The 16,450-nt window shown below is 34.9% G+C and overlaps 1 protein-coding gene across 2 annotated transcripts in view; it reads right to left on the bottom strand.

Annotated features, from left to right (window-relative positions):
• Positions 1-16,450, bottom strand: part of FMN2 (formin 2) — a 152,050-nt gene that overhangs the window by 56,261 nt on the left and 79,339 nt on the right. For both annotated transcript variants that reach the window (XM_054279386.1, XM_054279387.1), the window contains 6 exons: positions 12,349-12,410; positions 4,796-4,887; positions 4,528-4,657; positions 3,475-3,621; positions 1,583-1,642; positions 1,280-1,400 (listed from right to left, as the gene is read on the bottom strand). In XM_054279386.1, coding sequence (XP_054135361.1) covers positions 1,280-1,400; positions 1,583-1,642; positions 3,475-3,621; positions 4,528-4,657; positions 4,796-4,887; positions 12,349-12,410 — 612 coding nt within the window. The remainder of the gene's footprint in view (positions 1-1,279; positions 1,401-1,582; positions 1,643-3,474; positions 3,622-4,527; positions 4,658-4,795; positions 4,888-12,348; positions 12,411-16,450) is intronic.

Raw genomic sequence — 16,450 nt, 5'->3', positions numbered from 1 at the left:
AAATTTCAGTTTTGATGTGAAAATATTCAACCATTCCTGCACAAAAAACCATTTTTGGTGAATTTGTGAGGAATTTGTGAGGAAATGTATATTTATTCACATGCACCTGAATTCAAGTATCTTTTTGAAATAAGACCTAAGTAACCTTCTTCTACATGTGCCAGTTTAGATGTCAGCTCTGAGATTATCTAGAAGTTGCAAGAAGTTTTCATGACTGAATTCTGAGACTTTTTCCCCCTAGGTGGTTCAGGAGCAGTAAGTGGATGATACTACTGTTCATTCCTCAGTGTCACCCTGAATGACTTTGATACAACTTTAAATACTGAAAATACTAAATACTTTAAATAGTCAAAGTATTTAAAATAATGTTTTAAATATCCAAACAGAAATTTTCATAGCAGCAAGAAGAGAAGGTCAGATATCATTTGGTAACCATGTTATGTTTTTGTTGTAATAGAAAACCTCCCATTCTAGGTCGTCCAGGGATTAATGGATTACCAAACCACTCCTAGGTCTCTAGAGGCATGGCATTTAAAAGCAGCAAGGCAACAGTAATATCACTCCTTGATTTGCATTTCTCCCTCAAAGATTTAGCACAGTAACGTAACTCACCAGTTTAGCAGAGATTTTTTGCAGTAATATTGAAGATCATGGATCATTTGTGCAAACTACACTTACTTAACAAATTCAGTATTTAGATCCCCATGCTAATAAGAAATATATGATAACTATTCCTCATTAAAGTCTAGCAAATATATCTTAAACTTGCTGAATTCACTTAAAGAAAACATTTTATAAGAGGAGAAAAAATACTTACTTTGCATATTACGGTTCAGTAAAATCCAGATATTTCAAGTGTCTTTAACAATGTCATACTTATTATTTTATCTGCTAGATAGTATTTAGACCTGGTTATAAACTTTTTTTTTTATCATGGACAAGGTCCAACAATTTGCAGCACTTTTTATGGTCAAAGATTTGAAATCAGTTTACACAAAAGAAAACTAAATTAGTTTTTTGGTTTGGTTTTGAAACAGAAGATTTAACCTAACTGTTTTGATGCTGTTTAATTTAAAAACCTCCTACAGGTTATCTACACAAAATTATGGATTATGGCATAAATGGTCATAGAAAAGCAAATTAAAGAAGCAAACTACTAACTGAAAAGTTAAAAATACACAGCTATTTTTACAGTAACATCTAATTTCTCAAAATGATACAAACAAGAATAGAAGAGATATAATGGTAACAAAATTAGCTTTTAATCTAGGTTCTGTACCTCGCAAATCTTTCTTCATTTTGCGAAGATCTTTTTGAAAATCATCAAACTTCAGTTGTGAAGCCTGGAAGAGATCTTGTGGATCCGGAAGAGGAAAGATGCATTGTTCCCTTCCAGCATCCTGATGAATAAACAAATGAACAGTTACCTAGTGCTCATTACTTTTGTTCTATACTAAAATATATAACTGAAATCCCAGGGAATATTTATACATATTTCTGCATCTCACTAACAGAAGAGCAAATTTAGTAAGATGGGCTGCTTAATCTGAATTTAACAGAGTTAATTTTAATTTTCACTCACCTCATCAAAATTACGCAAATAATATGAGACAATGTATGATAGAAGACTTCTGCTGTTGTCCTGTATAGAAGAGGATAGAGTTTGCTGTGTTACTGAAACTCACAGAAAAAAAATCAGAAAAGATAATTCAGATAAATTATATATTCAGCATATAAAAAATACTTTGTTGGTTTGGTCCCTTCATTAAAACAAAAAAGAAAAAACAAACCAAAAATTGAAACATACAAAAAAACCACCCAAATCAATAAGAAGCATAGTATTGCTTCTAATTACAAAAACAAACCACACCCTGCAGTTCCATTTAATCATTAAATAAAATGAAGAAAGAGAAAACACTCATGTAACACACTCCTCATATTTTTAATTCTATCTGATTGCAAATCAAACCCTTACATTCTGAAATTTCCCAAGAAGGAAAAGAGAAATTGTTTCTGGGTTCATGTATATACAAGTTCGTTTGCAACACTACAAGTATAACCAAAGCATAGTTAAATTAAACAAAGAAAGTTTTTTAAAAAATGGAATTTGGGGGGCTGGGGGGAGCATTGAGGGTTGAGGGAGCATTTTAATTGCTTCTCCTCTGTAAGCTCTCTAATGAAACTTCAGCAAAAAAAATCTTCCATTTGAAGAGGATTTCTGACAGAATTAAATTTTCAGATATTTTCAGAAAAGGATTTTTTAAGAACTTTCCTGACTGATCAGTCGCAAATGAACTGAAAATATATCTTCCAACTGAAAGCTTAATAGTCATAGCATTTCCAGCAAATTACGTACTGAAGTCTTGAGTTACCAAACTAAATTTAGTGTGCCTAAATTTCCTACTGATCAGAGCTCTAAAACTGGTGATGTATTGAATTTAGAGTCAATTTGAAGTAAGCTGTTCTGAAGTGTCACTCATATCACTGCTCCCATGGTTTATCAAAGAAACCAGCATGCAAGAAGGAAATTCCTCCACCCATTTAAAAAGGCAACATGCTCTCTCAACTCAGGGTTAAAGCTCTGCTCACATCACCTAAACCAGCAGCTAAAATATGTATGTTTAGTGAGGGACCAAGAATGGAAACCAACACTTTTTTTCTGCCATTTGCAGAATTGAAGATCTTGACAGTGACTCGCCAGACAGATGCAGCAACAAATTTTAAGGCTCAAGAGTTATTGCTATAATCTGTCACATGCAGATAAGGTTTTTCATTAGCCATAGAAACTCTAAGATTGTTTCCTTGTAAACAAAGCAGGTATTTGAATGCAACCCCAAAATGATTAACTGAAGACAAAAAGTGCTGGTAACACACAAATTACAGTTTAGCACTGAGCAAGAAAAAAACACTACTTATCATTGTCTCTACTGAGATGACTACACTAGACAGATCTTGAATCAAGAAGTCCTTTGCTCAGGTGGCTACATGTTCCATTGTCAAATACAAACTCTGTAAACATGGTGTACATAAAGAATGAATTTTGGCTTATCCCAAATGCTCTGGATGCCTATCCAATCATATTTAGGAGTGATAATTTTCCCCTCACAAATATTTTGAATCAGCATGGAACTCCTTCCACTTCCATAATAAACTTTTAACAGCAAGATCATAGTATTGCTTCTAATTACAAGAAAAGTTGAAATGATGAAGTGTACTGAAAATCAAATTTACATCTAACTAAGAATTAAAACATAATTTTAAGTATTTTTGTTTGTACAGTAGTGAAAAGAGATGGTTAAGTTTTATAATTCTACAGAAATGCATCCAACTCTAGAAGTGTGATCAGGTAAGCATAGTAGCAAAAGAAGTCCCTTCTACATGCCTTCATAAGCTTCACACCATTCACTCAGAAACAAAGTAATTTTGAGAGATTTTAACCTTCTCAGGCCTTCAGGAAGTCTTGAATCAACTTACACTGCTCTTGACATCTTTCAGTTTTGGCAGAATATCTAGTCCAAACCCATCAGCCTGTCCTCGTGTCCTGTTTCCACCATTCATGTAATTCCCAAAGGCAAGAACCAAGCCAAGAACCCGCATAACTCCTGATTCATTCTTCAATGTCTAAAATACAGAGAAAAAAATTCTGTTCAAAGTCCAAAAAATATTTATGGTTAATGAACAGATTTGTTGATGTTGTGTTTAGAAATAATACTTGTATAAAGACTCAGATAAAGGAAGTTACCTTCTACAGTAACATGCAGAGGTAGAACAATGTTAATATGTAATTTTATATGAATGGAGAATATTATCTCCAAAATGGATGCTTAGAAAAATAACAGAAAATCTGTACAGTATTACCAGACATGACCTGTTAAGAAAAACAAAATAGTAATCCTTAACTGATACTGACATTGTGAATAACATATTTCATTTCACAGAAAATTCATCAACAAGTTAATAAAACACTGAGGTTGAACAATTAAAAACATTAAATAAAAGATATTACATAGTGAAACGTAGAACAGTTGAAATGGTTTTAAGTTTTTAGAATACTGATGAAACTTGCATTTTAAAGCTATGTATTTGTTTTTCATGGGACTGCAAATATCCAGTAATCTCTTCTGACTAGATACAACATTGTTATCTCTAGATATCAGAGATATTACTAAGTTGCACATTTCTCAACCAACACAAGGTTAGCTGAACTGGCATTCCTTTGAAAAAGAGTGATAATGGTGACTGTGAAGAGGGAAGATTTTGCTTTAACAAAAGGAGAAGGTGCACGGTTTTCCAGAGACTGATACACACTGATGGCAAAAGCATTATATAATTTATTAGCAAAAGTTAATCTTAAAATTCACTTTGATATTAAAGTGCAATCATAAAATGCGCAATTCTGCTACCCTTCAGATTTTAAATATTTGAAATACCTAAGTAAATTAAGTGAAAACTTTTGAAATATGAGTAAAGCTTAACAAGATTAAAAATCAGAAATTTAGATCTGTTTTTTCACAGAGCACAACCTACCTCACACAGTTTCTGTAACAATTCAAGTTTGCGACGGATTGAACCAATGCTTTCTGAAAATGTTGATTGGAACAGGATGCAAAACACGCGTTCTGAAAAGTTGGGAATCAGTGAGAGTTCATAGAGGAACCTGAAGAAGTGATTAAAAAAATTTATTTGAGTCACTGTCAGTAGGTACAGACTTTGGGGGGTTTTTTATACATATTTTACTACAGAAGTGAAAGTTTTCTAAGTGAGCAAAACTGCTCTATCATAAATATGTTCTTACTGTTCTGGCTTATCCAAAGACTTGGCGTTTTCTTTTTCCTTGGATGCCTTGCTATGCTTTTCTATTTTTTCAAGTTCATCTGATTGTGCTCTCTGGAATAAAGGAAAAAAAACCAAAAAACAAAAAATGGCTTTGACTGGTCAAACAAGAGACAGAAATATGCCCTTGTAACAAAAATCAAATTCATAGATTTTTCTTTCTAGCATCTGTTTATGGTAAAACTATAGGAGTCCACAAAGTATAAAGTCCACAAAGTTTAAGTATATATAGATCTGCTGGAGAATAGAATATCTTGCAAATAATAATATTGACTACTAGCAGTCTGAAAAGTATTGACTCATCCAGTGATGCACTGAGACAATGATCTTCATTCCCAATTCCTCTTCTTTGCTCATTTATGAGATGTTTGAATTGAAGGACTCAAGAGGAGAGTTATATTTCTCTTCACAAATTTGTTGGGTTACATTTGAATGTGATCTGATCTTTAAATAGGTATTTAAATAATACATTTTCTTAAATAAATGCAAACAGTTTTTTTACTGCAATTTAAATTTTCTTTGGGATTTGAAAAAACACTTAGGAAAAAAACCACATTTATAATGGAACTATCATACATATAATACACGAGAACTACTGCATAATTCTTTGAAGTAAAATTAATTTCGTTTTTGTCTTAATAAGCAAAAAAAAGAGTACATATCAACTGCCTAGCTTCTTGAAGAACTCTGTGGCACACTGTGAAGTCTCTTCTTCAATATTCCAATCAATAGAATCTGAGCCTCACCATTTTTTTTTTTCAGTGCTCCAAGCTGGTAAAAATTTTCTTCCAAACAGTAGTACTGAAAAATGGAATGGCATGGAAAGGAATAAAAGTGAAAAGAAAATTTCTCCTTCTGACCCTTTTTTTGACAATCATAGCAGTTTCCAGGAGAGATCCAAAACATTAATCTGCCCAAGAGTTTAAAAAAAGTGTATCTACCTTTATTCCTTTAAGAAAAATTACACTCATTTTTTAACTTTCTCCACCACAGAACTTGACGACAACAGTGAAAAATTTTATTCTAATCACTCAGATAATGGCAAAGTGTAAGAAATGCTGCACCTGCATTCTCTCTTGAATGCCTTTGCAGGATTAGCAGAAGAGCTGTTTCAAATCATTATGCCTACTCCATCAGGAACTTGAAACCAGAAATTTCAGTTTGGACACTTTTTCTAAAGTTGTTGAACATCTTCCCATGTGAAAAGGCTGAAAATACTGATGTGAAGTAGAAAGATGAAGAGATTGAGGAGTCATATAGCAAAAGCCCTTCAGAGTTTCTCTTAATACTTCAAGAAGCCTGGAAATAATGCAAAGTCATCTGTCTATGATGTCACATATCCTAGTATTTAGTCAGCATTTCTGTGGATGCTCTTCAAAGGTCATCTCTAAAGTTGTCTGATCTTATATATTAAATACTTCAACAGATTGAAATATTGCAAGTATATATTTTTTGTCCAGCAATAAACTTTTTTCTGGACACTAAGAGATTAAATTTGTGGCAGTACCTGTACCAAAGATTAATAAAATAGCTGAGGTTTGAAAGGACCCCTGGAGACTGTCTAGGTGAACACTGACAAACACCAGAGGCAGCTCGAGAAGCTTGCTCAGTATCACATCCTGCCAGGTTTTGAATATCTCCAGGGATGGAGACCTGATGCCTTCTCTAGGCAGCCTGATCTAGTGCTTCAAACTCAGGAGGCCCTCTATGTCTTGTCCTTATGTCGGGCATCCCCGAATCTTGATATGTGCTCTTTATTCCCCCTCCCCAGTGAGGTATTTATTTGTACATACTGGTAAGATTCCTCTGAGCTTTCTCTTTTCCAGACTGAGCAACTCCAGCTGTCTCCCAGCCTCTCCTTGAACAACACTTCTCCAAGTTTTTAACCATCATTGCTGCTCTCTGCTAGCCTTGCTCCAATGTGTCACTGCCTCTTGCCCTGGAGAGGCCACACCTGCACACAGCATCCTAACTGTGGTCCCACTAGTGCTGAGCAGGTCACTTCCCTTGACCTGTTTGGGCCTCCCTTTATCTGCTGGTTTATACGACATCAGGCCTTTCTCAGTTAACAAGGGCTAGGCTGAGGCTTGTTTACCAGTTTTTAATTTTAGAATACTGGCAGTGGCCATTCATAACACTCAGTTACATGAATTCCCCACCCCAGTTTTACTTCAGTGTGGGGAAAGAAACTTGGGGATTCAAGTCCTCCAAAGGCACTTTTCTGCATAAAGTCAAGGCAGGCATAGGATCTACTGTAGCAATTGCTTCTTGTACAATGCTATCCTGAGAAGAATGTTTCCAAGGTACTAGGATCAGAAAATTTAATCAATTTTTAATCCTATTTTAGAAGACTTTTCCAGAAACAGGATGAGGACTAGAAAAAGACAACTAACTGCAGAAGTATTAACTTAAATATTGCATGTGCTGTTGTGGAGAAGGCTTGAGTTTGGTTTTGTGTTAAAAATGCCAATGTAAATGGGATATGTCCACACTTAATCTAGAACACTCTTACCCAGGTGAGAGTTAAAAGAAAAGAAAGTTTCCATCACTTCTCAAATCAGTAAGAACTCTCTTGGCAACAGGTGAAATCTACAGATTTTAGAAGCTGGAAGGATGCCAAGAGAGGGAGCATTGTTCCAGTGGTCATCTCATCAGAGCCACAGAGGTCTAAGTGTGCAAATGACATGACTGTAGGAGGAGCTATTTTATTTATTCAACTTGTATTTCAAAAACTTCATGTAGTCAATTTACACTTTTTTTTTTTTACACTAAGTTTTTGAAAAAAAGCCCAGCTTTTTGTAAAAGTAAACTAGTTCTCATGCTATCAAATTAAATTATTTTCCATTTTTTCTGGCCAGTCTTTAAATTATCTTCTCTCCTGTTAAACCGAAGGAAAATCACTTAACATTTTTTTCATAACAGTTACAGAGAAGTAAGTATTTTAGCATTAAACCTAAATGGTTATTTGCAAATATTTTAGAATAAATACTCAAGAGTTATATCTCTCACAGCCTTCTACACAGACTGAAATATTAGAGTGCTTATCACAGCAATCTATCACATATGTGCATGTTCAAGCTCTTGATGTTTCTCCACCAAATCCCATGGGCAAAGGTTAGGAAGACTCCCTATTCCTTATTTAAGCCATTATTCTCAGGTTGTGTATGCAAACAAGTAACAACTGTCAGAGATACAAAGGCTAAGCATGATCCATTCATGGGCAGGCCAGAGCAAACTCAAGAGAGAAAGTTTACACTCTCCACCACAATCAAGAAGTTGAAGTATACAGCCCAAGTTCAGACTCAAATTGGAATTTCAAGTCACTAATTAGGGCTCAGGTATCCAGACTTGTGATCAATGGTACTTTAAATTCTGACAGAAAAGGAATACTGTGTCTATTGCACAGGTATTATCAAAAATAATTTCCCAGAATTTTACCAGCTTTCTTTATTATTAATGCCTATTTTTTCTCCAATTTACAGATAGATAGTTTTTAAAAAAGCTTTTATATTGCCTTCCAAATGCGTGTCAAGAGAGAACACATTCAATAAATACTTATCATAAAAGTCATTAACCTGATTGCTTTAGCATCTCTTTGAATGTCACTGCTCTTTCTTTCCTTGATTTTTTGCTAGATATGGATATATATAGCATCAAAAGTGGAAAAAATAATATAATGCCCTAGAATTTGATATTAACTATATCTAAAATCAGACAGCAAAAATCTGAATTGAATTACTGCAAAAATATTCTTCTTCCGTTTAATTCTTTTCCCATTTTCTTCCAGAGTATGAATTTAGCCAGTATTTGCTCTAACCAAAGTTCATAAGGGCCCTTTTTCCATCTCACAACATAAATCTCATACATATCCTGGTTCGCTTTTTCTTTCCTTACAACAGAAGCCTAGCTCTGAGTTTAGATAATTTTAAATGTATGAAAATTTATTTTTTTGCAAACTTCACTTTAAAAGTTTGTGTTCTATCTTTCAAAAACAATGAATGAGTTGTCTAAGGAATTTTGTCAATAGCAGATGAAACAAGGATATACAGAGATACCCTGGTTAATAATAAATACCATATTCTTTTCAAGCTGGATCATCAGAACTCAAGTACAGTTTGGCTTTGCCAAAAAAAAAAAAAGACATCACATTGTAATTTCTAGTTTAAAATAAGAAAAAAAATCAGAAGAAATAATTGAGGAGAAAGTTTGAATCTTAGGGCCAGAGAAGTGTGATGCACTTCAGACTTGTGGATGCCCTTTCTCTCCAGCAATGGCATTTTGAGGTTTTTGAAAGCATCGACCTAAGTCTTTTAAAGATAGTGTGGGCAATTTACTGGGAGCCTAACTATGAAAACATGCATGTTTCTTTTGTGATGTAAAAAGGGCAAAATGAAAGATGATAAATTATTCTATAGCATTTTTAATCCACTTTTATACAACTGTTTCCATGGCATAGCAAAGACACAAGCAGAAGCAGACATACCTTGTTTCAGTGATGCTTAAGCTACAACCCCAGCTGCTAAGAGGCAATCTGTTTCAAAGTAAACATTCACTGATTTGCCAGTTGCTACATTTCTCATCAGAACCAATATGTCCTAACACCACACAGCAACTAGAATGTTTACCTGCCTTCTCTCTCTCTAATTATAGCTGTCACCTGATTGCATTGTTATTAGAGAATTTGGAAGGGCCCATTTACATGTAGTAGCTATCACCTGATTGCATTGTTATTAGAGAATTTGGAAAAGCACATTTACATGTAGTTTTATCTACAAAGATTCTCCTATTAAACTGTCTAGATACTAATACATAACTAATTATCAACATGTATTTAAACAACTCTTCACAAAGCAAGCTACACAACCACACCTAAGAGCTATTTGACTGTATAGTACAATGCTGCACTAACATCGTCTTTCTCACTTAATACAATTCAACTTAATAATATTAAATAAATTATTGAGGGCTTGGGTCTTTGGTGGGGTGTGGGCTTCTTAGTTTATAAAAAAGTCACTAAGATATATACAATATCTTTGTGCTTTAACAGGAGTTTAGTTCCTCAGTAAACAGGAATTGAACCCTCAGGACTGTGGCTTTTGAAATTAGGGTGTGTTTAGGTTTGGAGACTGCCCAAATTTCATTCACATTTAAGAAGGGAAAGCACTATGCCAGACACATGCAATCAGAAAAAATGATTACATTCTGAAGGAAGAACTGTAAAACAAATGCTCCCATATGTTCCATACAGATCAAATAGAAAGACTGAGTACTAGTATTTAAATAACCAGCAAAAAAATTCTCAATCCATAAAAAAACCCCTAAGAACTAAAAATTAAGTCAATGGCTACGAAGTAAATGCTGCAAAGTTATTCCCACTTACAACACAGGATGAGATTGAGAAATAAGGGAGGAATCAAACATGCCAGGCTCTCTGGTACCACCCATTACTTACAACAGTTATTGAACAATATTGCTATAATTAGTGAAGCTAGAAAGGGAAGAAAATGCAAGGTCTGAAGTGTTTTGACAGAGGGCTGAAAGGAAATAAAGAAAACAAAAGTCAACTAAAAAGAAAGCTTCTTTCAAGACAGAGTTTCATCCAAAAGAAGATCCAGTATTAAAATTCAGGTCCCCTTATAAAATCCTACCCAAGTAATATGAGGGCTTTTCTTGTAATCTGTTTGGTTTTTGGTTGTGGTTTTGGGGTTTTTTTTTCTGAGTTCCACCCAAGCAAATATAATAAAGTTGGACTGGTCTGTTTTCTATTCAAAGTAAAGAGATATATTAGACAGTCGAAAACTTGATTCTTTCCTGAGATTTACACATGGTATTTTCCTTGATCAGGACATTTCCTAGAAATCTTATGTAATAAGTGAAGGTAATTAAAAAATGCACACAATGTCATTTGGTTATTTCAATGAACTGCAAATTTGCAAATAATCCATTATATTAGGATTCTGAAGTATATTAGAGACGACATTAAGTAAAAATTTAAAAAGTTGTAGTACATTATCAACATAAGAGGAATATATTTTAAAACTGAAATGAAAAAAACCCAACTTGTTCACAATAAGAAAGAGAAGTATGTAAAAACTGATTATGACTGCAGTATGTATTCCGTACTTCCCACAAGAAAATCTCTCACGTTCACACACATGTACCTTATAAAATTGATTCAAATTTTTTGCCTGCTAAAAACTGCATGGCATGGAATATATATACACTGTGTAAGGAAGCAGATTAAAAGTAATTTAAAAAAAAATACCATAGGCCAAAACAAAAATGTTGTGGAGCAAAGAAGCAAAGAGTTCATAAAGATTTGGAATGTTGTTAGAAGAGGTTTTTCTTTTGACCATTATCTTGTGGGCAGTGTTGGTTAACCTAGTTCTTCAGGAATGAATAGCAAAAGTCCTTTCTAGCTCTTGTCAGACTTTTGGTTTCTTTCTGTTTTATTTAGCTCCTCAGTTTTTCTGTAAAGTGGACTAGAGCTTACTATCTCTCTTTTTGCATGCCAAAGTGGATTATTTAGGGGGACTTCATAAACCATCAAATCATTCCAAAGCAGGTGGCTAAAAGCTAAAGTCTAAAAACCAAATATCTGAAAGGTGTAAAATTAATTAACATTCTCAAAACCACGAGGGAAGTTAAGGATCTCGTACAATAACATACACAGGCCTTCAATGCCATTCTGTGGCTCACAGCTTTACATCTCGTATTTCGAAGTTCTTTGGAGGGCAGAGAAAAAGCCTCCTCACTCTTTCTAGAGATGCCTAGCCAGACCTCCACACATCCAGGCACTGCACTCACAGACGGGGCAATGTTCACTGGCCCCAGCTGAAGGCAGAAATACGCTTCTAAGATACAACATTTTGAATTTTTTACTTTAGAGGCTTTGTCAAGTTTTAGAACATGCTTGAGCACATTCTGAATCCCTGACTTTACATACCTAAAGGTTAAATCTCTCTGATTATTACTACCAGACATTTATGAAGCCCCTAGAAGTTTATACTACTTTTTAATACACCACCTTAGAGAAACTCTTTTTCTTTCAAAGAATTAAAACTATTTTGGAGCGATCCCTGAAGCAACAATAATTAAATGCTCCAGTTCCATAAAGAGAATAACTTCTGTTATCAAAATTTTTTTTTTTAGCTGAGCAGGATTTTTATATTAGTGAAATTACAATGTGAATTCAAAGGTGTGGAGCGTAAAGCTTGGTTCTGTTGATCAAAGACTGACACACCCAAGAAGCAAAAAAAGGAGCAAAATTAACATCTGCCTAGTCATTTAGAAGTTGATCATGTTACTTATGTAGAAATACATGCACTTCATAAAACTCACAATGGGAATAAATGCAATTAAAATACACGGTTTTTTCATTGCTTTTGGGGAAAATAAAGTCACTTCAAAATAGGACTTCTACAGGCTTTCTGAATATTATTGATGCCAAGTAAAAATACCTTCACGTGGACACACAGTATTCCTACATTTTATGGACTTCCTCTGACTACTCACATTCTCATACAGGGCTTGCAGCGTCTCTAGATCAACCACAGAGTTGTCCAAGTTCACAACAGCTATGAAAAAGAGAAAAGAAAAAAGAGTTAGTTGTTCAGGATGATAATCCAGCTGTGAAAGAAAGCTGGTCACAATACTCAGCAACAGTTTTTTATGACCTACTGGTCATACAGCTTAAGGTTTTAACTTTATTAATGCCTTGAATAGTGCAGTATAGTATGGCTAGAAACCTGGCAGAGCCAGGTGTCAAGTGTTAAAGAATTCACCCCCCTCCCCCCATACACATAAACATGATCCCACAAGTATGGCCATAGTCAGAGATCAGAGACAAGCTTTACATCAGACTTTCATGGTCCACCTGAAAGCATTATAAAAATTTGTAAATCTGCACCACAGCCACACACACACACTCACACAACAAAGCTCATTCCTGTCGCTGGTTGACTTCAGCCTTAAACTCATTAATCCATAAGTCAGCCAGTTAACTTCAAAACACCTGACAAGGGTCAAGTCTTCTATGCACTAAGCCGACACATTTAGTATGGATACAAAATATGCCTTTCCTGTTCCCAACCAATTCTGGCGCCACACACACACTGTATTTTTTTTCAGCATCAAAAAACCCCAGTGGAGCAGCTCAAATACAGTGATTTCTATCTACCTAACTTGGATTTAAAAAAAATTCATTTAGAGGTACATTCATTTAGAAATGGAACCCTGACTCCCCACTTGTTATAGAAACATTTCACAAGGCACAGGAGATATTTGCGCTAACTACTGAAAACATGTTCTCAGCTAATACAAAGATTTATTTTTCAAATGGTGCTTTTCAGCATTCCTCTTACATGGTTTTGCAAGCACAGTGACCATTCATTTAAAAGCTATATAAATCCAGTTTTCCTCATCTATATCTTGAAATTTAGAATATTGCATTAGAATATATGCGATGGCACACATATTTTTGTTTGTGTGTGTGTAGTGTGTGTATGTGCACTTGCACGATAAGCTGAAAAATTCCCTAGGTGAGATTAACCTAGAAATTGCAACATTTCTCAGAGCTAGAGACCCAGCAACAAGTTAATTTTTGTCCCATAAATCCATGTCCTTAATAGTCACAGAGAAATTCTGTATACACTTAAAGACTACAGAATATAATTCAAGCTCATGTGTTTCTGATTGCCATCTAGAGATAGCACTCTGAGTCTGGGACTTATCATGTTTCCCCTTTCCAGGCCTGAGACATAGTTTTAGTTGCAGTTTAAGAAAATTATAAACAAAAAAGTGTTGACCTTGATTAAACTAAGCAGGTCACACTGTATCTCTAAGCAGAGCACAAAGCTAACTTTTAGGATTAAACCAAAAATAATTTTAAAATTCTTTACTTTTTCAGAAATAATGTGGGGTTTTTTTCTATTTTTCCCTTACTAGAAAGCAATGTAGCAGCCTATGTAACAGTTAACAGTTCAGGAAGCAACATGTTTTTTGTTTTCTTTTGGGGTAGGGGGCACATGCAAAAATCTGCTACTAATTATTTGGGGTATTTTTAAACTTCCCTCCCTCATCCAAGTGTAATAATTGCCACAACAGAGACTTAAAGATGTCCTCTACACAGGGCATGGTATGATACATTATATTTAATAACCCCTGTTGCTCAATAAGACTATCTGTATGCCTCAAAATGTGGCAAATTTGCCTTGTAGAACTGGACACTAAAATTAGCACACAAATAGAAACTGGGTCGAGATAGGTTTGAGAGCTCTACTTTAAGAAAACACTAACATCAAAGCCTACATACAAACAGCTTTATTAAAGCCAGGACATATTATGAAACCCAGTTTATACTATCTAACATTTCAGCACTTTTATGCTTATGCAATGTTTTCATATATGGACACACTTGCAACCCTTAAACTATTTATTTGGAGTTGTGGCTGTCTTCTCCGTACTCCACCCCCCTTTCCTTCCAGAGACTGTTCACTCCTGAGCTAAGAAATTCAACATAAGTTCCTGCCCTGACTTTTGCTCAATGTTAAGATCACCCACGGATTACTCAGGGAGCAATAGAACACTTTTGTTTGAATGCTTGCAGTAGATAAGAGAATGCCTGGCAAACACAATGGTGCCAGGTCTGTGTACTTTCAACAAAACAGGTATGCAGAAGAGTGTACATACTTCAGGGATTTGCTTAAAACAAATCAGTCTGAGACAAGGACATGGAGAAATTAGATCCTAGGATATATCCTTCAAGTCTCTGTCTCCAAAGAGAAATATATTTCTGTATGTTTCATCTAAACCTGTAGATGATCATAAGTAGCACTCCAACATCTCACTAGGATTTTTCCATGTACCCCTTAGGTATGCTTCCCATACTCTGAGGAGTGAGGATATGAGCTTCTGTTCTTAGGCAAACCTGCATCATTGCCATACAGAACACAATAGCTGACAAAATAAATCAGAACAATTGCATATTTAATTCCATTATCTAGGCAATTTGAACTGGAAAAAAAACGATGTCTCCTTATGCAGCCAAGCTTACTAGTTAAACATGCCCCCTGCAATCAGCATGACTACACAAACATCTAACCAAAGGATTCCATATGTGGTGGCAATAGAATGATGAAACGCAGACAAAGATTAATTTCCTCATATGAAAATATTTTTAGCCATGCTGCAGCTCCAGTATACTTTGATGCAAACAACTGGAGAAGGGTTTGTGTTAGTCTTGCAGACGGTAGATATTCTCACCCATGTCATTGGTTTAGAAAGTGATTTTTTCTTGTTTCAAAGATGACATTGAAATTTCCTGGCCTTGACTACTATGAAAGTGAAGAATATCTATTGGCTTTTGCTCTAACAGAAAGAACTTTAATCACATCAGATCCAGAAATTTAGTCCTTACTGTCAAGATCTCACAGTTTTGTTATTTTCTTGCATTTCTATTACCAGTGCTGCCAATTAAACCACTTTAAAGCCCTAAAACTGTAAAATTATTTGATCCATATATATAATTATGTATATATACAAATACATAGACATACAGAAGACAAAACAGAGACACAATTTTAAAAAACAAACAAAAAAAAAAACCCAAAAAAAACCACACCCCAAAATAAACCAATAGAAAGCAAAATACAAAAAATAGACCAAACAATAAATTATCAGAACCCTCAAGTCTTCAGGGCAAGACAGTAACAAAACCAACAAGAAGATCAAACTTCTTGCCAGCAAATATAATTCTGAAGAGGAAATGTATGAGAAAACATCATCAGCAGAAAGCTGCAGGATGCCTAGTGTACTTTTAGGAAGACCATAAAAGAAAGTTGCTGTACTTTTTCCTTTGTTAGACAGATCACTGCTGTTGATATTCATATATCTAGGAGCACACGATCTACCAGCTGCCACTAAACCAAAGCCAATAGACAATGCAGAAACAGCTAACCTACATTTCCCTATGGCTATGAATCTAAATCCACCAATAGTACCACTCACATAAGCTGTTAGAAAAAAGAGAACTTCTTACAGCTACCCAGTCTTTGGAAACCTGATTTTGTTAGAAGTCCAAAGCTTTGGAATTTCCTTTTAAAATGAAAAGGCCAAAATTCAGTTTCCCACTGAGTAGAATTTCAGAAAGAAAAAAATAGTGTTATAAACCAGACCCTTCGGATCCAACTTTTGTGTCATAAAACTCTCATTAGCACAATCATATATGGATGACTTCCAGAAAACTGGTATTCAGTTGAATTCTTAGTCTTAGCCTTCCCTTTTCTCAGGGCAGGTTTCAAATTAATAACACCCCATTTGTTTGGCCTTTCCAAGTATGCTTCCTAAGCTTTTCTGTCTCTGGACTCCATCTAAAATTAAGTGTCTCCTTCTTGAAACCTCCTGGAAGCACCACTGTGTCCCAAAAAGCCTGACTAAGCATTTTCCAAATACTACTTGACTGATAACAGATTACAGTTTAAGCCCTCATAAAGAAGCAGTAGCAGAATAAAAACCACATCTGAACCTGTATTGACCTACTCAGATCCTTCCTCCAGTAGTACAAACAAGCAAACCACCCATCCAACTACTTCCCGCTGATTTCCACCTCAACTGACTT

This window comes from Melozone crissalis, unplaced genomic scaffold (genome assembly GCF_028551555.1).
Source record: "Melozone crissalis strain CALT ecotype California unplaced genomic scaffold, PUWL_Pcris_2 ptg000027l_1, whole genome shotgun sequence".
NCBI classification, from domain to species: Eukaryota; Metazoa; Chordata; class Aves; order Passeriformes; family Passerellidae; genus Melozone; species Melozone crissalis.
Note: the sequence above shows the minus strand (reverse complement) of the source record. Positions and strands in the feature narration are given on the sequence as shown.